The 25,351-nt window shown below is 37.7% G+C and overlaps 1 protein-coding gene across 2 annotated transcripts; it reads left to right on the top strand.

The window, feature by feature from the left end:
* The first annotated feature begins 1,037 nt into the window (after window positions 1-1,037).
* On the top strand, window positions 1,038-23,641 carry YEATS4 (YEATS domain containing 4). Of its 2 annotated transcripts, XM_061205126.1 has the most exons (8): window positions 1,038-1,314; window positions 4,243-4,362; window positions 7,451-7,517; window positions 7,624-7,718; window positions 11,844-11,936; window positions 12,025-12,112; window positions 21,220-21,412; window positions 23,472-23,641. In XM_061205126.1, the coding sequence occupies exons 1-7, from the start codon at window positions 1,264-1,266 to the stop codon at window positions 21,387-21,389; spliced, it is 684 nt and encodes a 227-aa protein (XP_061061109.1). In that variant the 5' UTR covers window positions 1,038-1,263; the 3' UTR covers window positions 21,390-21,412; window positions 23,472-23,641. The 2 variants fall into 2 exon arrangements, with proteins under 2 accessions (XP_061061109.1, XP_061061108.1); XM_061205125.1 differs by lacking the exon at window positions 23,472-23,641 and having other exon boundaries at window positions 21,220-21,873.
* Window positions 23,642-25,351: the final 1,710 nt, after the last annotated feature.

Raw genomic sequence — 25,351 nt, 5'->3', positions numbered from 1 at the left:
CAAATTTGACTTTGAAAGATAATACAGAGATAGAGTTTTGCAGGATTAGAGATGTGTTTGGTTGGTTTTTAACAGGAAAGATTAAAGTTTGTTTAACTCTTCTTAAGGGAAAAAGCCTAAGAAGAAAAGTTGGAGGTACAGGGCAGAATGGAGACGGCTGATGGGGCAAAATCCTCAAGAAAGTGAAAAAGAATGAGATCAAGAACACTGAAGGATTGATTTTAAACTGGAAGACAGACACACAGTTTTGAGGGCACGAGCCCGCTGTGTCCCTTTGCCTAGCAAAGCAATAAAGCTATTCTTTTCTACTTCACCCAAATAAATAAATAAATAAACTGGGAGGCGATTCTCTCTTGAACAGAAGAGAAGAAAGGAAGGGAGGGTGGATATTGGGCAAACCAAAGCTTGTGTTTAGGTCTGGTGGCATGGAGGTCCGTTATCTCTGTTGAAATAAGATGCAAAGTCACCTGATCAGAATGAGAGGCTTGGTGTCAAGGTTGGAGGTTTGAGGAGACTAGGGAAATAGAATAGCTTCCAGTTTAAAACAGAAGAAAAAGGAGAGCGAACCTCTGACTAGCACCTCAGATTTCAATTAAATTGGAGGTCGTTCATTTAGCACTGCACTAACCTGCAAAGTAGTTAGCGCCACAGAAGGGCAAGGGAGGGGAGGTTTGCGTCACGTTATGGACCTGAGAATCCAAAATGAGTAGAAAGGAAGGAAGGAGAGGAAGAAGGGAGTAAATAAAAAAAAGAAATTAGCGGTTCAAGTCTGAGAACGTCTGGATGAACACAACGAAAAGCTGTCGGTGGGCGAGATTTCATGAACTTAATTTCAGAACTGCCATGCTTTGGCGATGGCAAGGTATTACCTCCAAAAGCCAGTTTCTCGGTCATTACGAAGCCAGGCGGTCTGGCCTGTCGACAGGCACTGGCTACCAAGACCGGGCTTCCGTTCGCCTAAAAGCAGCGGGTCGGCGCGTGCGCAGTGTGCGCGAGCTCGTCGCGCCTGCGCACAGAACGTCGCCGGTGCCACCCTTCCTGTCCCGCTCTCCAACCGCGCGGGGCTGAGTGGGCTTCCGCGACGCCCTCCGCTGTGAGGCGTTGGCGATCCCTGAGCACCCCGAGCTCAGCTGACTCGTCCTCCTTCGGCCAGAAACCCTCCTCCTGGGCCCGCGCGGGAGGAGCGGGGCCTCTGAGCGGAGCGGCGAGTCCGCCGGCCCCGGTCTCTTTCCCTGGCGGCGGCGGCTTCTTCCGTAGGACAATATGTTCAAGAGAATGGCCGAATTTGGGCCTGACTCCGGCGGGAGAGTGAAGGTCAGTGTCCGGCCTGCGCCTCCCCTCCGGGAGTGGCTCTCTCGCGCCGGCTCCTCCTGGCGCGGCCTGGGGAGGGCCTGCCTGTTTCCTCTCGCGCCTTCTCGCCTCGGGCTGGAGCCGCGGTTTCCAGGCGGACGGCGAGTCAAAGCCCCAGAGGGAAAATCATGATTTCATGTGGCCCCAACTTCATGTGTCACCGCCTCCCTTCCATCCCAGACAAAAAACAAACATAATCGGTGGTGCCTGGGGGAGAGCTGGACATTGTTGCCGAGGAAAAAGCCACTTGCGGGGCTGGGAGATCCTGGCTTGCTGCTCACCCTCTGCCAACCCAGGTCACCTGTAAAAAGGCGGTGGGGAGGGCAGTACCCACCTATTGTGAGGATAATAACAGTAGCAGATACCGTGCGAAGTAAGCACGGTGGGTGGACGTTTTACCCGATTCTCTGATTCAGTCCCTACAAAGGCAGTATCACCCCCAGTATTTACAACTAGGAAAGTTCAGAAGACTTCCCCAAGTCCATGGTGTTCCTAAAGTCCCAAGGCTACAGCCAAGATACCAATCAAGGCATGCAAAGAACATAACACTGCCTGGCACATAGGGAACATTCAGTACACGGTAGCTTCTTAGTTTTTAATTAAAGTGATCATAGAGCCTAACGTAATGTATGACACTGTGACACATTTCCCTCCCACTTTACTACATCCCCTGGCACATTTATTTTTTATGAGACGACCAACTGGTTCCTGATATAACACCTATTTTTACCCCTTCTGATTTTTATTTACCGCAGAAAGGAAAATTTTTTTAAAAAAGAAATCACCCACTTTTGCACCAATCTAGTTGATCTAGGTTTTTGTTTTTTTTTTTTGAGTCTTTCTCTGTGTCATATTGTTTTCACATAATTTTATACTGAATATACAATTGTCATACACAGTGCTTTGAAAGTTTCAAAAGCTACTGAAATTTAATGGAAGGGGAAACAGATGCCAGGTAAAATTCATAGTACTGTAAGGTTCATAAACATACGTTTTCCCCCACTTTTGGGCGAGGTTTTGGAATGATAAAGTACTACTGAACAAAGGATTAGAACACTAGCTTTTGGAGAAGAACTTACAGAACTCTCTCTACTTTTAATCATGTTAGGTTCTAAAAGTCTTTTAAGTCCAAAATCACTTGAGGAGATTAGGCCTGTAGTCCTCAAATGCTTTTCCACCGAAAATGGGTCCGAGTTAGTCATGTAAAACTTTAAAATTAGGGACTTATTTCTTCTCCATGCTGATTATGTGGTCTTGTAAGCATCTTTTCCCAATTTAGATAAATTTGATCCAGGTAGAAAGTCTTTTGGCAGATGGGCCCACTTTTCATCATTGAGGAACTCCCCAAGTTCCTAGCAACATTGTAGCAGTTCAGGATCTATTATCCCTCACCATGTCAGTGCTCCTTGTACTTATTCACTCGAGCCTTGAATGCGAGGCCCCATCTTTGGGTGCCACAAAAGGGCACTTGCTGTGATTTTTTTTTCTTTAAGTTTGTGTACAAACTGCTTGCCTTCTTCTGAACTAACTTTAGGCTAATAGGTATTGGTTTTATTTGTGAATTATCTAGTCACAATGAAAAGTTTTTCCATTTGTTCACTGCTTTTCCTCATTTCTTATTAATTGTTGATTACATTGGCACAGCACTTTTCACGTGTGATATATCTTGCTCTTTGACCTTCAGATACAGTCTTACTATTGAACAATTGGTTTCAAATTCATGTGCAACATTCAGCAATATTCTTCACTTGGAATTTTTTCTATCTCCTTTCCATCATAATCTGCCTTTACACTTAACCGGATGTGATGAGAAACATGTATGTACATCTCAGAACTGAACACAAATATAGCACACATGCCATCAGTCCAGGGTTTACCGAGCTTGAGTCATCCAGGTGCCTCTTTGCCATTATCTGAATCGAAATGTAGTGTTTAACATTTTTGTTTAAATCAATTTTTTAAAGTCCCTTCCTAAGCATTACTATTTTTGAAATTGTGGGTTTGAATTGCTAGTTATAGTTATGGTTTTTCTAATACAGATTAAACACAAGTAATAAAATGAAAATGTTTGCCCTTATTCTACCTAAAATCCCCTTCCAAACTGTCTTTCATTTTTGTACTGTGCTTTGGAGAACCCTGGTGTAAGCTGATAAATAAGGACATAACCATCAGGTGATGGTAAAGTTGGTGAGCGTTATTGCAGGCTGCTCTTTAAAGTTTGTAAATAGAGCTTTTTTTGTTTCTTTAAAAAAAAAAGAGAGAGAAAGAAAAAAGGAACTCTCAAAGTACTCCACATGATTTAAATACACGTTTTCAAAGTGGGAACATTGTAATTAATGTGGTGTTTAGTCATTTGTGGTATTATGAAATGAGGCTAATTGTCTGGAAATGATTTGTTGAGGGAAATCCACGTTATAAGCAAACTCTACGTTGTTAGACTGCCTGCCATTGCTTAAAACAAGCTTTCAGAGTTCGAATTCTGTTTATTTGGGTAATAATACAATGTGTTGGTTTTTTTTTTAAAATAAATTTACTTATTTATTTATTTATTTTCGGCTGCGTTGAGTCTTCGTTGCTGCACGCGGGCTTTCTCTAGTTGCGGCGAGCGGGGGCTACTCTTCGTTGTGGTGCGCAGGCTTCTCATTGCGGTGGCTTCTCTTGTTGCAGAGCACGGGCTCTAGATGCGCGGGCTTCAGTAGTTGTGGCTCGCGGGCTGTAGAGCGCAGGCTCAGTAGTTGTGGCGCACGGGCTTAGTTGCTCCACGGCCTGTGGGATCTTCCCGGACCAGGGCTCGAGCCCGTGTCCCCTGCATTGGCAGGCGGATTCTTAACCACTGAGCCACCAGGGAAGCCCAATACAATGTTAACTGGTGTTGAAATTGTTTTCTTGTAGGGGGTTACTATCGTTAAACCAATAGTTTATGGTAATGTTGCTCGATATTTTGGAAAGAAAAGAGAAGAGGATGGGCACACCCATCAGTGGACAGTATATGTAAAACCATATAGAAATGAGGTAGGTAATTGTTTTTCCTAAAACTTTTTTGAAGCTATAGTTTTTTTTGCTCAGAGTTAAATTGTAATATTGTATAGTAACTGATAATAAAATTGGCCCATTGTAGAAATGTTACCAAAAATGTTGAAAGAATAAAGTAAGAGCTGTCATCTTTCTATAATTGTTAGTAGAATCAACGTTCCAAAAATGTTTTCTAATTAAAATTAAGTTACGGTAAAAAGAACTATGCTATATGCACAGTACGTCTTCCAATTACCGCACCTTAAGGTAGCCTAGTATATAATCAGGTATTTCAGGAATAGTAAATTTAAGTGATAATTTGGTAATCAGACCATCAGAAAAGATGAAAGACAAACTGCTACATAATCTAGCTGCTGGTAATTTGGTTTTGCTACTGAATCTCTAATGCCTGGAATGCAGTAAGTACATAGTGGGTATTCAACAGATACTTAATGAATGAATAAACTATTCCTCTATTTAAAACCCTTCATTCTGTATTTCAAATATCATTGTTCCAATATAGTGGAAGCAAAAAGGCAGGTGAGAATTTATGTTATCATTGCAATCATTCGTCACTTTTTAGAAACATCTGAAAAAGCATTTAGAGATGTCACGAAGAGTTGTTACTTCTGAAAAGATGAAAATGGTGCCAAATAGCCCAAGGGTAGATTCACAGCTTGATGATGGTAAAGGTAGTCTGCTTCAAACACTTTGAATTATATTTTGCCACATGTAAGAGACTAGAATTTTGGACATACATTTACTTTATCAAGGGGTCACATTTTTAAATTAAATTTAATAATTATTCAAAATAACTTTATAGTGTCAATTTTAAGAGTAGAAATGCTGACTTATCATTCAAAATTACTTCCAATGCTGAATACTCTTTCTTCCCATGTAACCCCACAGTATGTTCAGTCACATTTAATAAATTAAGAGATGATAAATTTAGAGGTAAATCAAAAGAAGGCCAATATGCCACACATTAAACTGCCATGTAGGACAGTTTATGGTAACTGAACTCAGTGCAGCTGTAGCCACAATTTAAAGGTGACCACTTGAATGTAGAGCTCTTGAGCTGAAATCAAACATCTACAGGACATCAAGTAGTGATGCAACCCAAAGTTGTCTTAATTTCAAGGACAAAGAATAAGGCAGTTGACTTTTGAGTTCTATTTATCTTTTCTTCATATATTCCACCAAAAGACTGAGTTAATACATGTTGAAACCAATTAAGCTTGATAATGTTTTTTCTTCAGCATTTATACTATTCTCTATTAAGTAAAGTTAAAAGACGAAGGAAAATAAAAAACCTTCAAAGTCCACACAAAAACTTGTATATGAATGTTTGTAGTGACATTATTCATAATAGCCCACATGTCTCTAAACTGATGAATAGATAAATAAAATGTAGTGTATCCATATAGTGGAATATTATTAAGGAATAAAATGAAGTATTGATACATGCTACTAACACATGGAAAAAATTAGGAAACATGGCAAGTGAAAGAAGCCAGACACAAAAGCCACATACTGTATAATTCCATTTTTTTAAAATGTCCATAATAGGCAAATCCATAGACATAGAACCTAGATTAGTGGTTGACAGTGGGTGGGAGGAAGAATGGGTATGAGGTTTCCTTTTGTGTGATAAAATGTTCTCTAATTGATTGTGGTGATAGTTGTACAACTCTGTGAATATATTAAAAACCATTGAATGGTGAACTTTAAATGGGTGATTTGTGTAGTATGTGAATATCTCAATAGAGCTGTTAAAAACAAACAAACAAACAAACAAAAAAAACACCTTCAGTGACTACCTATTGCCCTCATCATAAAGCTATCATGTTTAGAAGGCCTGCCATGACCTTTCCCTATCCTATCTCTGCAGCCTTATCCCTTGTCTGTGTTTGCCTCATTTCTTTATATCCTACATTTTACCAATACTAAATTACTCTCAGTTTCCCAAAGGAACACTCTTAAACCCTTCCTTTCTTCCCACCCACTCCATTCTTATTGTTCCCTTAGGTCTTAGTTCAAGTGTATTTTCTTTAGATCTACTTTCTTGATCTCCAAAGACTAAAATAGCTGCCTTTCCTATGGATTTGTACCTAATGTCCTCATAACACATGACCTAATATGCACACAACAGATTACAGATTACAGCATTGAAATGCTGATTTTCTTGTCTGCCCCCCACTTTACAGTGAGACCCTGAGGACAAGATTCTGTTATTTATCATTATAGCATCTGCCTATATTGGTAGTCACTCATATTTGTAGAAAAAATGAATGAAAGTATTCCCAAAATAGTCTTCAAAGATGCTTATGAAAATCTGCCTCAGAAAAAATGTTCACAAAATAATGTTAAGTGATGAAGGCAGATAGTAATATATTATTACAGTAGGATCCCAGTTAAAAAAATATGTAGATAATAAGCACATAAAAATTCCTGAAAGCAAATAAAAAGATTAATGAACATTACTGTTGAGTGCGACTTACTCTGTTTTGCATTTTCCTGTTTTTCTATTATGAATTATTTTTGAAAAGGCCTCCTTCGCTAGCAGAATCCCTTTTGTGTGCCGGAACTAATGAATATGCTTTTGTGCTTCAAAATATAATTAAGGAAAGGAAGAGTTTTATATCCAACAGTTTTAGGTTGCTTAGTTTAGTTGACCTTTGTATAATATAATTTTGTTTTTTGAAGTTGCTTAATTCTTAGATTTGCTTTGGTGTATATGTTTATTTCTGTAGAAAATATTGGAAGTGTACTGTTGTTTTATGGAAAAATCAAAATTGATTTTGAGTATTGTCTACAGAGATATATAAAAATAGGAATGCAAAACAATGAATTAAGGACATATATATTTCCATATATTATGAATTTTGAAAGAATTCTGCACAGGCTTCCTTTGTTTAAGATAAAAAACAAACCTCCAGGGTATAATTCATGTTTCTTAGAAAATTGGTTTCCATAAAATTTAAGGGGAAGTGTATTTTATAAAATTGACACAGGTGCTCTGTGTATTTCCTTCCTAATTGTTATGTGTAGATGGCAGAACTAATTAATTAATTCCTCTGTATTTTAGGATATGTCAGCATATGTGAAGAAAATCCAATTTAAATTACATGAAAGCTATGGCAATCCTTTAAGAGGTACAATAGTTTTTTTAAATTCATAATATTATAAATTTTAAAAGAGCTAGGAAACTGTATCAGTAATTTACAATTAATAATTGTTTTATTTTGTTCTTTCTTTTAGTTGTTACTAAGCCTCCATATGAAATTACTGAGACAGGTTGGGGTGAATTCGAAATAATCATCAAAATATTTTTCATTGATCCTAATGAAAGACCTGTGAGTAATGTTAATCTCTGCAAATATAAAATGAATTTTTTAGTAATTGTGAAAATTTTACAATATTCAATAGCTTGTTATATGTTGACATTTTCATTCAGGTATACTTTATGTAAGCTTATGGCTTGGTTCATCTTGCTATGAGTTAAGGTTTTTCATTTTTAAGTGAAGTGCCTTTCAAAACTCTCTTGTTTTTCAAGTATAAAAAGAAGGGATAGAATGTGAACAGTTATTTGAAAGGAATCATGGAAATTACATGATTACTACAGCAAAAAAATTTAAAATTCATTAGTATCGTTTGGTTATTAGTAACAAACAAGTGGAGTCCATATGCCCTCTGAAATGGCAGTGTCCGGTTTTTTACAGTTAAAAGCCCTAGAAAGTCTTTTTACATTTTCAAACTGTCATCAGTACTAGCAGCTTTATCTTATACCTGAATCCTTATTTATAACCACTGACTTTTTCATTATTTGATCTCTTCAGATTGTTGCTTGATAATGTAAAAAGTCTCTCAAAGCTTTCACTTTGACCCCTCAGCAACTTTGTGAGGTTGGTGAGATCCTCGTTTTAGAGATGAGCATATTAAGGCTCAGAGATGAAGTCATGTGCTCAAAAACACAGTTAATTGTGGTGGAGCTAGTTTTTGAATCCAGGTATTTGCATTCAGACCTCACACTCCTTCCTTTACTCTTGCTTTTGACTAAAACCACTAAGCCTGTTTTATTTTTAAACCTAAAGGGTCACAACTCAGGCTGTCTCATTGCACATTTGTGTGGCTGGTGTTTAACTCCAGTTTCAGGGCTTTAATGTTCATCACCATTAATTTTCATCTTGATAGATTCAGCTCGCTCCTTTAGCACCAAACATTGACACTTTAATTATCAGATTACATTTGTAAAACTATGTGCTTTTAAAGGATTTGAATGTCACCTGGGCCAGTGATACAGAGCATTAGTTCCTAACTAGTTGCATCAGAAATGCCTGAGGTGTTTTTTAAAAGTTCAGACTTCTAGGCCCCATTCCATGGAGCGTGATTCACAGGTTTGGAGAGGGGTCAGCACCCCAGGTAATTTTGATGCGCAGTAATATTTAGGACCCATTGAGGTAGACCATACTCTTCCTACATAGAAGTTCCTTTAGGCAGTCCAGTATAGCAAGAAGAGAATATTGACTTCCGTTATTAAGTGAAACATCCTATTCAGGTTTGGGGTAGTTCTAGTTTTAAGAAAGCTGTACTTTATGTTAAGCTTCCTTGAACTTTTTACTGGTAACTATTCATACTTCAGTTTTCTTTTCTCCTGAAGAACCATCTATAGCTCATTTAAATATCTTCCATGTGATAAGGTTTCCAGGTCTCCTACCATTCTTGTCCTTCTGGGATACTCTCACAGACATTATATTCTGTTTGACAAGAAATTATTAAATATCCATATTTGGAAGATATTGCCCAAGGGGTGGGATACAAAGATGAGACACTACACCTATCCTTAACCAAAGTAGTCTATTAGGGAGAATAGAGCACAGAATATGGCAGATGTTGAGAGAGAGGGAGAAGTTGGTCATGTTACTAGAGCAGAGGTTCTTGTTAACTTTGTAAGATTGCTTTGAATTCGTTTTATTTTGAGAATGTGCTGCCTTACCTGTCTGCCTCCTCATCTGTCTCCCCCTTCTCTCCTCCCTACCCTGCCCTCAATTGGAATATACATCTCTGAAAGAAATCATTATATAATGTAACCTCATTATGAGACAGCTCTCGAAGTCTACTCTTGGGAAAGTAGGGTAATATGATCTTTTGCCTTTCTGGAGTGATTCATTTATTGAATAGGTTTCCATATAGATCTACATAGGCCTGAGTTTTATCCCCTCCAAACTATTGTAGTGTTCTTTTAGTATAATGAAACCATTATAGTTTTTGAATAGTTGGCTCTTACAGAAAATAAGTCATATGAGGTTTATTTAAAATATAAAAGAAAGATATGGGTAACTTGTGATTTACTTCTGTTATCCAGTAACCTATTACACATCAAACCACTGTAAAAGGAATGGTTGTTTCTAAAAGCAAAATGCTAATATTGGGTTTTTATTCCTAGAAATATCTCTGGCAAGTATAGGCATTTTCATTGCTCTAAGAATCTTTAAACACCACTGAAAATTAGAGACATCTGTCCTGAAATTATTCATTGCCTGTTATTCATCTGCATGAATGTCTCTCCAGGTCTGAATAATAATTTGGGAAAGGAAGGCTTTATGATGTAGTTTTTAATACTTCTTAAATTATAAAAGACATGCATATAGTTTTTAAAAAAGATTTAAAAAATAAAAAGTACAAGTCTCCTGTATTAGTTTCCTAGGGCTGCCATAAGAAAGTATCTCAAACTGAGTGGCTAAAAACAACAGAAATTTATTCTCCCGATTCTGGAGACTAGAAGTCCCAAATCAAGGTGTTGGCCATGCTCTCTCCAAAGCCTCTAGGCAAGAATCTTTTCTTGCCTCCTCTAGTTCCTGGTGGCCCCAGGCGTTCCTTGGCTTGTGGCAGCGTAACTCCAATCTCTGCCTCCATTTTCACATGGCCTTCTCTCCCTCCCTGTCTCTGTGTCACTTCTCTTTTTATGAGGACACCAGTCATATTGGATTAGGGTCCCCCCCCCCAATGACTTCATCTTAACTTGATTACATCTGCAAAAGGCTCTTATTTCCAAATAAGGTTACATTTACATGTTCTGAGGTTTAGTACTTCAACATATCTTTTGGGGGATACAGTTCAACCCGTAACATCTTCTTTCCCCCATCTCTGACCCCTTCCTCGGGAATACCACAGTTACTGTTTTCAGTTCCTCTAGAAATTATTCCCACTCATCTCATGTATTTAAATCCCTGAGGTTGGATTTTTCAATTTTAGATAGTGCCTGTCAGCTCCTAGTGATGACAGCTGATCCTTTTTCTTCATCCTTCTTGGTTTCTTTTTTCGTTTTGCTGGAGGAATTTCTTCAGAAAGGATGCGTGAGAAGTAAAATTTCAGAGCCATTGCTCTCTGAAAATATCTTTATTTTTGTTTACCTTGTACTTGATTGGGTGAAGAATTCTAGGTTCCACAGGAGGATGCGCTCTCTCGTCTGTGAGTGAGGGGAGAAGAGGGAAGGTTGGCCAGCCTAGCCGCCCCCCCAGCATTCTTGATTTCTATACCTGCCAACTTTGCGCTCGCAGTCTCTCTGGGGCTCCACTGGGGGCAGTGGCTCCCACCTCTGATGCAGTTTTCTTCTTTAAGATTTTAGGTTTTGGATTTCCCTGTTATGGTTTATCCATCTGTGTAGTCTCATCTGCTTTCTGTCTGTTCCAGAAATTTGTCAAATTATCTGCTTTAAATATGGCATATGATCCATACTCCTTATGATGATTTTAGCTAACTTTTTGGAAAATTCTTTCAGGCCTCTGAATTGGTTTCTATACCTTCAACATGAACCCTGATGTTTTACCAGCTAGGTTTTGTTTTGCTCAAATAATCACACATTGTGCTGCAAAGCTTTTCCTTTGATGTCTTACTGTATCTGTTTTTAAATATTTTGAAGACATACTGCTCTTGCCGAAGTGAATTATCACTGACTAACTTTGTGTTTGTTTATTATGCTACTTATGTATTAATTTTATTATTACACTAAAGAAATTAACTTGTCCTCACTGAGCATTTTAGTACTGATCATTCCTTTTGAAAGTATCAAATCTTTTTTCACCATAGTAAATTTGTAAACTTTAACTGTCACAGTTAATCAAATTTCACCTGTGTAAGTAAAAGAATTCATCTTAGTGACTTAACAGTTTAATTTCCATAGCTGTATCTTGTGTTATTTTTGTATATAGTCACTCTCTAGAGATGCTTTGTAACTAATGTTTGCTTACCCTCTTCAAAACATACATATTGAATAGATGTGGATAAATGGTAATACCTAATAGGAAAATAAAAGTACACGCAGAATTTGGGTGACCTGCCACAGTAAGTTGTAGTTGAAACAAGATCCTGAATTTTATATGTTTACTAATTCAGTCTCTGAATCAGTTACAGAAATGATGATGTCTCATGATGATGATAAAAACCATTGCACAGATGTCATGTCTGTTTTTATTTCACAGGTAACCCTGTATCACTTATTAAAGCTATTTCAATCAGACACCAATGCAATGCTGGGAAAAAAGACAGTGGTTTCAGAGTTCTATGATGAAATGGTAAGAAAATTTTATAATGAGAGTTTTTAAAGCATTTTAAATTGTAGATTTTGCAGTTATTGGGCTTTTTTTCATTCTCTTCCATTAGATATTTCAAGACCCAACAGCAATGATGCAACAATTATTAACAACATCTCGTCAGCTTACCTTAGGAGCCTATAAGCATGAAACAGAATGTAAGTGCCATGAGTTCATAATTAATCCTGAGAAATAATGTATTCTGTAATGGTGAAAGGATTGTATGATTAGCGACTATTAAATTTTTTTCCTTAGTAGATACAGGTAAAATTTTTAGGAGTTAAACAAAATATGTATTACTAAAGAACAGGTAAGAAGGATGTTGTAAATAGTTCTCAAAGTAGGCCTACTTTTAAAAAGGTAAAAGACAGCCTCTGACACACTCTGAAATACTGTTTGTCTTTATTCACTAATTACATTTAAGCATAGCTTTTCATTAATCTTGCTTAACCTGTCACTCAATCATTTTCTGTTTACTAGTCTTTGCTAACAAAATTGGTGTGAAGAACCTTGCAGAACATAAACTTGAGTGTACTGTGAACTAGTTTCTCTCTCTCTCTCTTTTTAACCTGTCACCTGACATAGTTTTATATTAACGCTGGGGTGGTGAAGACCAGAATGCCTTATTGATAGTCAGTCATGCTATCTTTTCCCTTTAGCTTATGAGGCCTCAGAATCCCCTACACATCGTTTCATGCAGCTATTGCCAACCATTTGCAGTTGTCATTCAAGATGAAATCTGCTTACCAACCCTGTGTTGACATTTATGTCACCATTTATTTGGTTCTTCCTTTGATCTTTCATTTATTTGCTTACAGTATATATTGAGCAACAGTAAGACACCAGGCATTGTTCAGAGGATAGAGCAGACAAAAGCCCTGCCCTCATGGAGCTTACATACTAGTGGAAAGAAGACAAATATTAAATAAACAGAACAGTGAAGTGTGAAGTAGTGATTGGATGGCATGAAGAAAACTAAAGCTGGGGAGGGAGCGCTTTTGGTGGGAGGATATGGTTAAGAGTTTTAAATATCAGGTCAAAGAATGCTTCCTGAAATGGTGGCATTGGAGCAAATACCAAAAGGAGTGGGGAACTGAGCCGTGCAGCCACATGAGAGACGAATGTTACGTGTAGAGCGACCGCAAGGGCAGGAACCCTGAGGTAAGAGCCTGCCTGGCATATCCGAGGAACAGCAAGAAGGCCAGTGTGGCTGGAGTAGAGTGAACAAGGGGACAAGGAGTGGGACATGAGGCCAAAGAAGTTATTATGGGACCAGCTCATATAGGGACTTTAGGTTATTAACCTGAAGGAGATGGGAAGTCTTTTGTGGGTTTTGAGCAGAAGAGTGACAGTATAAGACTAATATTTTAAAAAGATCAATCACCCCGGTTGCTGTGTTGAGAATAGACTGTAAAGCAGAAAGGGTAGAAACAGCATAGTTAGGAGGCTATTCCAGTAATCCAGATATAGAATTGTGGGTAGTACCAGAGTGATAGCAATGGAGGTGGTGAGAAGGGGTCAGGTTCTATTTTGAAGATAGGTACAGTAGGATTTGCTGATGGTTTGATAATAAGATGTGAAAGAAGGAGATGAACAAAGAATGACTGTTAAGGTTTGGGGCCTGAGGAAACAAACAAAAAAAAATTGTTGCTTTTCATAGAGATGGGAAGTCTGGGAGGGGCGGCTTTGAGGTGAAAGATTAGGAGTACAGTTTTGGACATGATGGATGTGGGATGCCTGTAAGACATCTAAGTGGAGATGTTGAGAAGGGAATTGTACTCAAAGTCTGGTATTCAAGGAGAGGTCTAGGCTGAAGATATAAATGTGGAAGTTAATATACACATGGATTTATAAATTGTGAGGCCAAATGGTATCATCACAAGAGTAAGTGAAGATAGAAAAGAGGTTCAAAGATTGAGCCCTGGGCACTCCAACATTTAGGGATTAAGGAGATGACGAGCAAAGGAATTAGGAAAGAACAGTGAGTGTGGAGGGAGAAAAACTAGGTGCACATAATATCCTAGAGCCAGGTGAAGAAAGTGTATCAGGAAATAGTCATTAACTGCGTTCAGTACCTCTGATAGGTCAAGTAAGATCAGAGCCAAGAAATAGGCTATAGCAAGGTGGAGGTCCTTGGTGACCTTAACAGGAGCAGTTGAAGGAGAATAGTAAGGACAGAAGATCAGTTGAAGTGGATCAAGAGAGAATGAGATGAGGGAGTTCCCTGGCAGTCCAGTGGTTAGGACTTGGCACTTTCACTGCCGTGGTCTGGGTTCAATCCCTGGTCAGGGAACTAAGATCCTGCAAGCCGTGCAGTGCCGCCAAAAAAAAGAGAGAGCAAGTGAGATGAGAAATTGGAGACAGGTGCTGTGGACAACTCTGTCTTGGAGCTTGACTATAAAGGGAAAGTAGCCCTTGAAGCAGTAGCAGAAGCAGGATTTGGGGTCAAGAGAGCAGAGTTTTCGGGGGAAATAGACCAGTATCGTTATAGGCTGGAAGAAGCGATCCAGTAAAAGAAGGGGGGTGGGGGATGAGAAAGCAGGAGAGAAAGAGGTTGCTGTTTAACCATTGTTGGTTATAGTAGTGTTTTGTTTGTATTTTCGTGAAACCCTGACCAAGAGTTAAAAGATCTGAATACTGATGATAATTGCTACTTGGTAGTCATTTAAAATTGAAAATCACACTCATTAAAAAATTTTATGTTTCACTTTCTACATCTGAAAAAATACTTGGGCTACTTTGTTATGAACATAAAACAGATATGTATATGATCACTTTGAAAAGGTAAAAAACACTAGTCATATGCTATTTTCATTTGTTACTGGTCATATTCTCTCCATTATAGATCTTCTTTCTCTCATACTATGAAATGTGCCCAATTCATAGAGGAAACTTCTCTTTTTAAATTCAAGTACCCACATTTCTGTGTTTTCAACAAAAATAATATCATTAATTCATATATGTGTAATAGTAGAGACAAATGTGTTTCATGAAAAAACTTTTCTACAAATTAATTATTAATGTGTTGAAGTTTATGTGTGGAGCTTTATAACCTTGGGAAGTTTTTATCAGTAAATTGCATGTTTTGTATTATCTTCAGGTTATTTTCTCAACAGTGTCAAATCCATAAGGAAGAAAAAGATAATTCTGTAAATGGTATTGACACAATTGATAACTTTTGAGAAGAAAACTTAATTTAGATCATTGCTTTATAGCACTTATCAAAACAAATTCCAGTTTAATTAATGATAGTTAACTGTTTTTTTTAAAGTCAGTTAAGCTGTTTAAATAATTAGAGAAATGACTGTCTGTCCTGGCTAGTGAAGACTTTCTAAATTTGAGGTGTTAGAAGAAATCACATTGAAACAAAGGCAAACTTGATTTTGCAAAAAAATATTTAACTTCTGCATTTCAAAAGGGCAAAAAAGAAAGATAAATTTGTAGAAAATATGACAAAGGATTAGTATCTTTAAAACCCTAAAATAAATAAACTAGAATAAAATTTTAAACTTCACTTGACAAATGGACAAAAGACATGGACAGATGAAAGAGGAGATGACTAGTAAATAAAAAGGGAAAATATTTGACCCTGCTAGTAATTTTTAAAATGCAAACCAAATAATAATGGGTGGTTATATTTGTATCAAATAAGCAAAAGGAATTTATAATAGTTGTGCCTATTAAGGATGTGGTGAACCCTGTGTTCTATGAATTGTTTGTGTGAGTAGGCCTTTTAGGAAAGCAACTTGGGAATATTAATCAAAGGTCTAAAAAAGATAGGTATACTTTTACCAGTTTGAGAGCATTATACTCAATATTTGGTAATAATATCAGTTAGCTTTACTGAGTGCTTACTGTTTGTACTCTTGTAAATCTGTACTTGTATAAACTCATTTACATCTACAATAACTTTATTAGGTAATCCATTTAGAAAAGGAAACTGAGGCACAGGGAGAGTAAGAAACTTGCCCAAGTTAACATGAGTTAGTGGTAGAGCCAGGACTTTATCCTAGGCAGTCCTCAGAACTTAGGCTTTAAAAACATAGTAATATTTTTAGAAAGAGTAATAGCCAGGATAGAGGTTGCTCATTATAAAATTTAAAACACACTAAAAGTTTATAAAGATGTTTATACTGGTAAACCCATGGAAATTTACTTAAGTATTAATGATCTAGCTTTTAATAGAAATTGCTTCTACAAGGAATAATTAAAATGATAGTGAATGCTTAAAGGGAGTTTACATGTACTAGATAAGTGCTTTGCATTTCTTAATTTATTGAATACCCTTAACAACTCTAGGAGGAAGGTACTACTGTTAGCCGCATTTTCTAGGTAAGACCCTAGAGCACAGAGAGATTTGATATCTTGCCCCAAATCACTCAGCAAAGCCAGGATTTAAACCGAGACAGAGTGTGTGCTCTTAACTGATAAACTGTTCTATCTCTTTGTAAAAAAGCCTTACAGGGACCTCCCTGGTGGCACAGTGGTTAGGACTCTACGCTCCCAATGCAGGGGGCCCGGGTTCGATCCCTGGTCAGGGAACTAGATCCCACATGCATGTCGCAACTAAGAGTTCGCATGCCACAGCAGAGGAGCCAGCCTGCCACAACTAAGACCCGGTGCAACCAAATAAATAAATAAATATTTAAAAAAAAAAAAAAAAAAGCCTTACAGTCTATTTTTCTAACCAGTAAGTTACATTGGCTTTGCAAAAATAGTAATTCTTCTTTGGATTGACTTACTCTAAATTGAGGCTTTATTTGGAAATTTAAAACAGAAATTTTTATATTTATATATACATATATATATACATACACTCACACACACACACACATACACACACACACACACATATATATATCTTAAATGTATGTATAAGCATTTAATATATTGGAAGCAGAAAACCAGAACAGGCTAAAAGAAGTTTTTAAATGTTTTCCCCTCTCATCTCATTGGTAATTAACCCAGTTCTTTCAATATATGGTACCCTTTGCAGTCTTATGATTTGTCAAAAATAAAGTATAGTGACTAAATCAGACCACAAAAATCTGTATCTACAGTGCATGCTGTCCTCTGACAAATGAGTTAAATCAGGTCTTCCTGACTAGATTTAAAACTACCTGTTACAGTCATATAGGACTCCTTGTTGTTTCCCAAATCTTTCTGTACTCTTTCCAAGGCCCACTATGTCCACTTCATCTACCTAATTCCTTTCTCATTCTTTAAAACTCAATTCAGATTTTACTACTGCCAAGAAGCCTTCTTTGATATACACACACACCCTTTCCCCTTGGTATGTCATAGCGCCCTATGATTACCTCATGACACTGTAATGCATTTTTCTTTCTTGTCTATCTCCTACTTCTGTATCCCACCATCTCACAATGTGCCTTTCACTCCATATATGTTTTACAATTGATATGGAGAGAGAGGGGGAGAGCAAGGGGTTAAAAATTTCTGCATAGTAAAAAAGCATTGTCAACAAAGTCTAAAGACAGACAAGCCATGAAAAAATATTGTACTCATATCACAAATGACTAGTTTCTTTAATGTATAAAGAGCTCCTGCACATCATTTAAAAAGGCTGATAACCAGTAACTAAACAGCTTCTGCAGAGCAAAGGAAACCATCAACAAAAAGAAAAGGCAACCTACTGAATGGGAGAAAATATTTGCAAATCGTGTATCTGATAAGGGGTTAATATCCAAAATATATAAAGAACTCATACAACTCAATGGCCAAAAAATGCATACAATTTAATTAAAATTGGGCAGAAGAACTGAGTAGATATTTTTCCAAAGAAGACATGCAGATCGCCAACAGGTATACGAAAAGGTGTTCAGTATCACTAATCATCAGGGAAATGCAAATCAAAACCACAATGAGATATCACTTCATGTCTGTTAGAATGGCTACTATCAAAAAGACAAGAAATAACAAGTGTTGGCAAGGATGTGGAGAAAAGGAAGCCCTTGTGCAATGTTGATTGGTGCAGCCACTATGGAAAACAGTATGTAGGGTCCTCAGAAGAATAAAATTAGAGCTACCATATGATCCAGCAATTCCACTTCTGGATACATATCTGAACAAAACAAAAACACTAACTTGAAAAGATATATGCAACTCCATGTTCATTACAGCATTATTTACAATAGCCAAGACAGGTAAACAACATAAGTGTCCATCAGCAGGTGACTGGATAAAGAAGAGGTGTTTTATTTATATATACATATATATATATATATATATATATATACACACACACACATATATATATATATATATACACACACAGATGCATACACACACACACAGATGCATACACACACACACATGCATATATACACGATGGAATATTACTTAGCCATAAAAAGAAGAAATCTTGCTGTTTGCGAGAACATGGATGGACCTTGAGGGCATTATGCTAAGTGAAATAAATCAGAGAAAGACAAATACAGTAGGGTCTCACTTATATGTAGAATCTTAAAAAAAAAAAAAAAAGCTCACATACAGAGAATAGGTTGGTGGTTGCCAGAGGCGGGAGGTGAGGGGTGGGCAAAAAGGTACAAACTTCTACTTATAAAGTAAGTCCTGGGGATGTAATTTATAGCATAGTGACTGTAGTTAATAATACTGTATTGCATATTTGAAAGTTACTAAGAGAGTAGATCTTAAAATTTCTCATCACAAGAAAAAAATCTGTAACTATATGTGGTGACAGATGTTAACTTCAGACTTACTGTGATGATCATTTTGCAATATATACAAGTATTGAATCATTATGTTGTACACCTGAAACTAGTATATGTCAGTTATACCTCAGTTTTTTTAAAAGGGTGGTGGGGAGAGCCGATAACCTAAAAGAAAAATGAGCAAAGGAAAAGCAGACAATCCATAAAAAGAAAGGGAGGAATGTCCCCTAAACATATTAAAAGATTGCCTCAGAAGTAATAGAAATGTAAATTAAAACTATTCTGAAATACCATTTTTAATCTTTCAGATTAACTAAGACCAAAAAGTTGATGCAGTAGGGAAATAGACGTACAATGCTAGTGAGATTATAAATTAAGAGGACCTCTAAGAGTCACTTGGCATTCTTCCAGATTTACAAGATCAAATGTCCTTCAATTACTGTTTACTGGAATTTAGCCCACAAGTATACTGAAATGATTATGCGCAGCATACACGTTATAGCATTGTTTGTAATAGAGAAAACTGGAAATACTCCAAATGTATATCAGAGGGGACAGATGAATGAATTATGTATGTCCATTCAATGAGGTCCTCTGCAGCCTTTGAAAGAATGAGACAGCCCTGTGATATGGAATGAGCTTTCAGATGTAGTAATGTTAAGTGAAAGAGCAGGGTGCTGAGCAGTGTGGATAGTGTGACACCACTTGTGTTGGGGGTGAGGAGAAGTCACACTTAGGTGTATGCTCGTCTCTGAACCAATTATTTCTGGAAAGATACCAAGGAAACCTAACAGTGGTTATCTCTGGGAAGAGTGCTGGTTGGTGGGGGGCAGGGGTAAAAGGAGGCTTTTTTTGTTTTTGTTTTTATTGGAGTATAGTTGACTTAAAATGTTGTGTTAGTTTCAGGTGTACAGCAAAGTCAATCAGTCATACACATATTAAAAGGAGACATTTTTTTCCATTGTCTACACTTTTTAGCCTTTTAATTTTGTATCATGTGTATGTACTACCTGTTTTCAAAAATAATTTAAAAAATAAAAGCAATGAAAAATTACAAAGAAAAATATGGATTGTTTTGGCAATATAAAAGTTTACCTGTGTTACAAAATATATCACAAAAAGAAAGCACCAGCAGTGAGGAAAATAAGGACACATTGCGTGTTTTGTTTTTGTTTTTTTATAAATTTATTTATTTTATTTATTTATCTTTGGCTGCATTGAGTCTTCGTTGCTACGCGCGGGCTTTCTCTAGTTGTGGCGAGCGGGGGCTACTCTTTGTTGCAGTGCTCGGGCTTCTCATTGCGGTGGCTTCTTTTGTTGAGGAGCACGGGCTCTAGGCGCGCGGGCTTCAGTAGCTGTGGCGCACGGGCTTAGTTGCTCCGCGGCATGTGGCATCTTCCTGGACCAGGGCTCAAACCCATGTTCCCTGCCTTGGCAGGCAGATGCTTAACCACTGCACCACCAGGGAAGTCCCACATTGCGTGTTTTTAATGCGCTAGATGCTTTAGGTATATTACTTAATCCTCATAAATCCTCTGAGAAATACGAAGTTTTAACTGTATCATATAGAAAGAAGAGATGAAGGGAGACTTAGAGATATTAGCATTCAGCTATTAAGGGGCCAAGGGTGTATTTGAACTCAAGTCTTTCCGATTTCAATGGTTTTGGTTTTTTTTCTTCACCAAACCACACTGCTTCCAATTAGTGATCCTTTTACGTTAACAAAAGTACAACTGTGCCTCAACAGTCATCAGCAGCAATTACCTGAAATGTCCACAAGGTGGAAATGTTGGATGATAGTAGTCATTTTTCTCTGTAAAACTTGATGCTACACTATCCAAGTGGAATAGTTAAATCGATATAATCTATTTTGCAGTAATGATATTTTTCTTTTGTAATTTGTTATGTAGCCAGCCAGAATGTTTTAAATATTCAGTAATAATAATAATAGTAGTTAATATGGCTTTTTATGTACCAGACAGTATTCTTTTTAAATCTTTTAAACAAATAATATGAGGTGTTTGCTATTATAATCTTCATTTTAGCAATGAGGAATAGAGCAGAGATAATAAGTAGCTTATTCAGAGTGGCACATCTAGTAAATGATAGAGCTGGAATTCAAACCTAGACACTTATTGATATCTTTTTGAAAAAAGATACAGGTTTGTTTTACCAGTGTGATTATGTAAGTTTTACCTGTACATAAATTTAAGAGTACTGTTTTTAGTAAACTCTTATTAGCTGGATGTCTCTTGGACTGTATACTCCCTCATTTCCAAATCACATTAGGAAATTAGACATAATTTAAGACATTATGTCTTAAAATGTTAACTGTGAATTAAAATATTAGTGGTCAGAATTTCATTCTTAGTGGTAGAAAACATCTTAGATCCTCTCTGGAGAGTTCAGACTTTCTTACCCACCCCCCTGTGTCTAAAGTTACGTATCTTAAGTTGTCCGCATTTCATCATGAAAACATTGACCTAAGGAAATGCCACATTTATTGCTCTATGACATATCTTGTACATGTGAGAAAAATGAAATAAATCAGTAAAAGTGTATGTTTTCTTTAGTTGCAGAACTTGAAGTGAAAACCAGAGAAAAATTAGAAGCTGCAAAAAAAAAAACAAGCTTTGAAATTGCAGAGCTTAAAGAGAGATTAAAAGCAAGTCGTGAAACTATAAATTGTTTAAAAAATGAAATCAGGAAACTCGAAGAAGATGATCAGACAAAAGAAATATAAACAGTTCTGAAGAGAACTCGATAGTAAGTGAAACTAAAAATGAGGTGGAGTTTAAAGGAGAGATGGACTACAAATGCTGCGATGTTTCTTAGGGGAACTGCACATATAGTTGTCAGCCATAGATTTCTCAGCAATGGGGGCAAAGTATTTGTACTTTACAAGCAATCTTTAACGTAAAATATATGTGTCTAATGCTGTATAGGCATTTTATCAACCCATTTTGGGGTAGTTCTGTGATATTAAGCACAATTTTAAAACATTTTTATTGCATTGTATGTATAGCTTATCCTTTTGACAGACATCAAAATTTCATTATAAAGTATAACTTGTACGAATTTTGTACTTCCCTAGTAGTTAGAATTCGTGGTAAAATTAACGTGTGTATTTAATTTCTTAAGTTCTTACCTGCCCCCATCCCAACTCTTTTGTATCTGATGTGCCCAGTGCCCAATAAGCACTCAATAAATGCAGTTTACAGATGCTGTTTCTGCCTCTTGATGTGTTTCTTCGCCTTGAAGCAGTTCGAACTCTCTCATTACGATTAATGTATCTCCATAGTATTGTGACCATGCATCTCTTATTTGCAGTCACTGTAGAATACAGAAGCTCTCTGACAGCCAAGATCATATCTTAAGTATTGTTCTGCCTAACTCCCACAGTGTCATTAGTTTTCACATAGAACAATATTCAGTCCTTCATGCATGTTCCAAAGACATATAGTAGGGGACCCCAATCCCCCGGGGCCACAGACCGGTATCGGTTTGTGGCTATTAAGAACAGGGCCACACAGCAGGAGGTGAGTGGCAGGCTGGCAAGCGAGCAAAGCTTCATCTGTATTTACAGCCGCTCCCCATCACTCACATTACCACTGAGCTCCACCTCCTGTCAGATCAGAGGTGGCATTAGATTCTCATAGGAGTGGGGAACCTACTGTGAACTGCGCATGCAAGGGATCTAGGTTGTGCGCTCCTTATGGGAATCTAATGCCTGATGATCTGAGGTGGAGCTGAGGCAGCCGCATCACCCCCAGATGGGACCATCTAGTTGCAGGAAAACAAGCTCAGGGCTCCCACTGATTCTGCGTAATGGTGAGTTGTATAATTATTTCATTATATGTTACAGTGTAATAATATAGAAATAAAGTGCACAATAAATGTAATGCCCTTGAATCATCCCAAAACCATCCCCACCCCATCCCCAGTCCGTGGAAAAACTATCTTCCGTGAAACCGGTCCCTGGTGCCAAAAATGTTGGGGACTGCTGACATATAGGATGCAGCTGTGCATCAATTTCACATACTACCCCTAATTTCTCTACCTTCTCCTCAGGCTGTCCTGTTCAGATCCACATGGTGAGTCCTCTATTTTTGACTCATCTAATTTGAACATTAGTGGTACTTACTTTTTAAGGCCATGTTGGCTGACCCATCTTGGCAACCTAGGAGCAACAATAAGTAGGAAAGTATTTTGGAAAACATGTAATATTAACATGTTACAAAGCTCCTAAAAATGGAAACCACGCGTATGCCTAATGCAGATTCTATACCTTCTACAGAGTGATAACTAGCCACTCTAGTACTTTAAGATACTTTTAATCTATCTGCCCTGGTGGATTGGTTAATTTTTACTTTGTTGCTTTACTTTCTAGGTTGTGACATTTATAAGCATTATGGAGGTTGGACAAAGCTGTGGTCTGAGATTTCTGCCAGGCGTTCTCTGGGGGGTTGGAGATGGCACTTCTAGTTGTGCTAGGCATCATTCAGCTCTCCCCTACCTCTTACCTCAATGCCCACAGTATAGGGTAGGGCTTGGGGATAGATCAGAAAAAAGAATGGGGGAAAATTCCCATTCTATTGGGTCCGCCGAAAGGTTCATTTGTTTTTTTCCATAAGATGGCTCTAGTAGCACTTACTTGTCTTTAACTTCATTTGAAACAATTTTGTTAGATTGTATGTGACAGCTGTCATATCAGCATGCATTTAAAAGACATCAAAATTGGTGAATTTTTGTGTAGCCATTTTAATGTTGAAGATGGAAGAAAAAAAAGCAACATTTTCAGCATATTATGCTTTATTATTTCAAGGAAGGTAGAAACGCGGGACTTCCCTGGCGGTGCAGTGGTTAAGAATCCGCCTGGCAATGCAGGAGACACGCGTTTGAGCCCTGGTCCAGGAAGATCCCACATGCTGCGGAGCAACTAAGCCTGTACGTCACAACTACTGAGCCTGCACTCCAGAGCCCACGAGCCACAACTACTGAGCCCGCGTGCCACAACTACTGAAGCCCGCGCACCTAGAGCCCGTGCTCCGCAACAAGAGAAGCCACTGCAATGAAAAGCCCGCGCACCGCAACCAAGAGTAGCCCCCGCTCGCTGCAACTAGAGAAAGCCTGCGTGCAGCAACAAAGACCCAATGCAGCCATAAATAAATAAATTTAAAAAAAAAAAAACAAATATGCAAGATATATACAAGAATGTTCACTGCACTATTGTTTACATATCAAAAAATTGGAAGCAAGGTAAATGCCCATCAATAGGAGCTGCATAAATTATGCTATGATACAGTGATATGATGGACTCCTCTGTAGTTGTCAAAGTGGATAAAGCACATCTGTACGCTCTGACATGAAAAAATACCTGGATTATACTGGTTGGTGAGCAAGAAAAAGGCACTTTGCAAAATAGCGTTCATGATTCCATTTTTTGTAAATAATATTACATTAGTGTATAGAGAGAAAGCATGACTTGGAGGAATTTTCACCCATCTTAACAATAGGAAAAGGAATTATAGGGACTGTCAGTATCTACATAATGTGTGTGAATGTTAGAATTTTTTACAGTAATAGTGCATTTCATTTGCATTAAAGAGAATTTTAAAATAGTTTAAAACTTAAATGAAAAGGAAAAACTGATGTCTTTTGATTATCAGAACCTTGCCTCCGATGAACCAGATCATTATGAAGTGTCATGTGACAGTTCAGAGAAATGAAATGTGACCTGTGAATGATGTGAGAAGCTGATGGGCCAGGACTTCTTCTGGAATTGTATTGGAGGGACTTATGGGTAAGATCCTTGCTCTTCAGTGCATCATCCAGTGAACTAGGATGATAATCCTGATGTAAAAATAGGTGGTGAAAGGTGTGGGGTTTATCTGACTTCTGTCCCAGTCTGGATGCTCTGAACTGGATTTTTAATTACTTTTAGTTATTTTTAATTAAAACAATGTGTAATTAGTTAACCAACTAGGTTACAGTAGCCTGTGTAATATGCCCCATGACATCCCCAACTCTGGGTAGCCGCCCCCACCCCAATCTGCTTACTTTCTCACTTTCACTGGCTACCCACTCTGGCTTACCTGCTCTCTGTCCCCTACCAGGCTTCATTGCTCTTCAGTAATTCCTTATCTACCCTTAGTGAATTCCCCATCAATGCTGTTTGAAAATTCCCAGTCCACTGAATCACCACTCCCCTTATTCACTAAATTAATAGAGTCGTAAAACTGAAAGGCAGCTTAGAGAACGTCTAATTCAATTCCCTCATTTGATGAGGGAGTAAAGTCTTGCAGATATTAAATGACTTGCAAAGTCACACAGTCCTTTGGGGCCAGAGGTAGAATTTGAACTCAGCTTTCTCTGACCGAGCAGTCATGGTATATCACTGTACGGCTCCACCAAGGCTTAGAGAAGAGTGTGTGAATTGGCAGGTTACTTGGGGAAAAGCTTTCCAAGGAAAAAGGAATCTCTAAGTTGCAGTGTGCTGTTATTGATACAGTCAAATCTCTATCATCAAAATTTTGGTTTATTCTCCTTCCAGTTTATCTGGTCAAATCATGATCTCAAAATTAATGAGAATTGTCACCCCAACTTGGTTTCATTACATGCATGAATTGAAACCACAAGTCTATTTACTCTTATTATGCACATCAGCAGATGACCTCAGTTCTCATGTCATTGAGATCACAGATG

The sequence above is a fragment of the Eubalaena glacialis genome, chromosome 11 (genome assembly GCF_028564815.1).
Source record: "Eubalaena glacialis isolate mEubGla1 chromosome 11, mEubGla1.1.hap2.+ XY, whole genome shotgun sequence".
Lineage (NCBI taxonomy): Eukaryota > Metazoa > Chordata > Mammalia > Artiodactyla > Balaenidae > Eubalaena > Eubalaena glacialis.
Note: the sequence above shows the minus strand (reverse complement) of the source record. Positions and strands in the feature narration are given on the sequence as shown.

Coding starts and splice junctions, on each gene's coding strand:
- YEATS4 (XM_061205126.1), top strand. CDS start 1,264: ATGTTCAAGAGAATGGCCGAATTTGGGCCTGACTCCGGCGGGAGAGTG. Junction 1,315..4,242: donor ACTCCGGCGGGAGAGTGAAG/GTCAGTGTCCGG, acceptor GTTTTCTTGTAG/GGGGTTACTATCGTTAAACC. Junction 12,113..21,219: donor CTATAAGCATGAAACAGAAT/GTAAGTGCCATG, acceptor TGTTTTCTTTAG/TTGCAGAACTTGAAGTGAAA.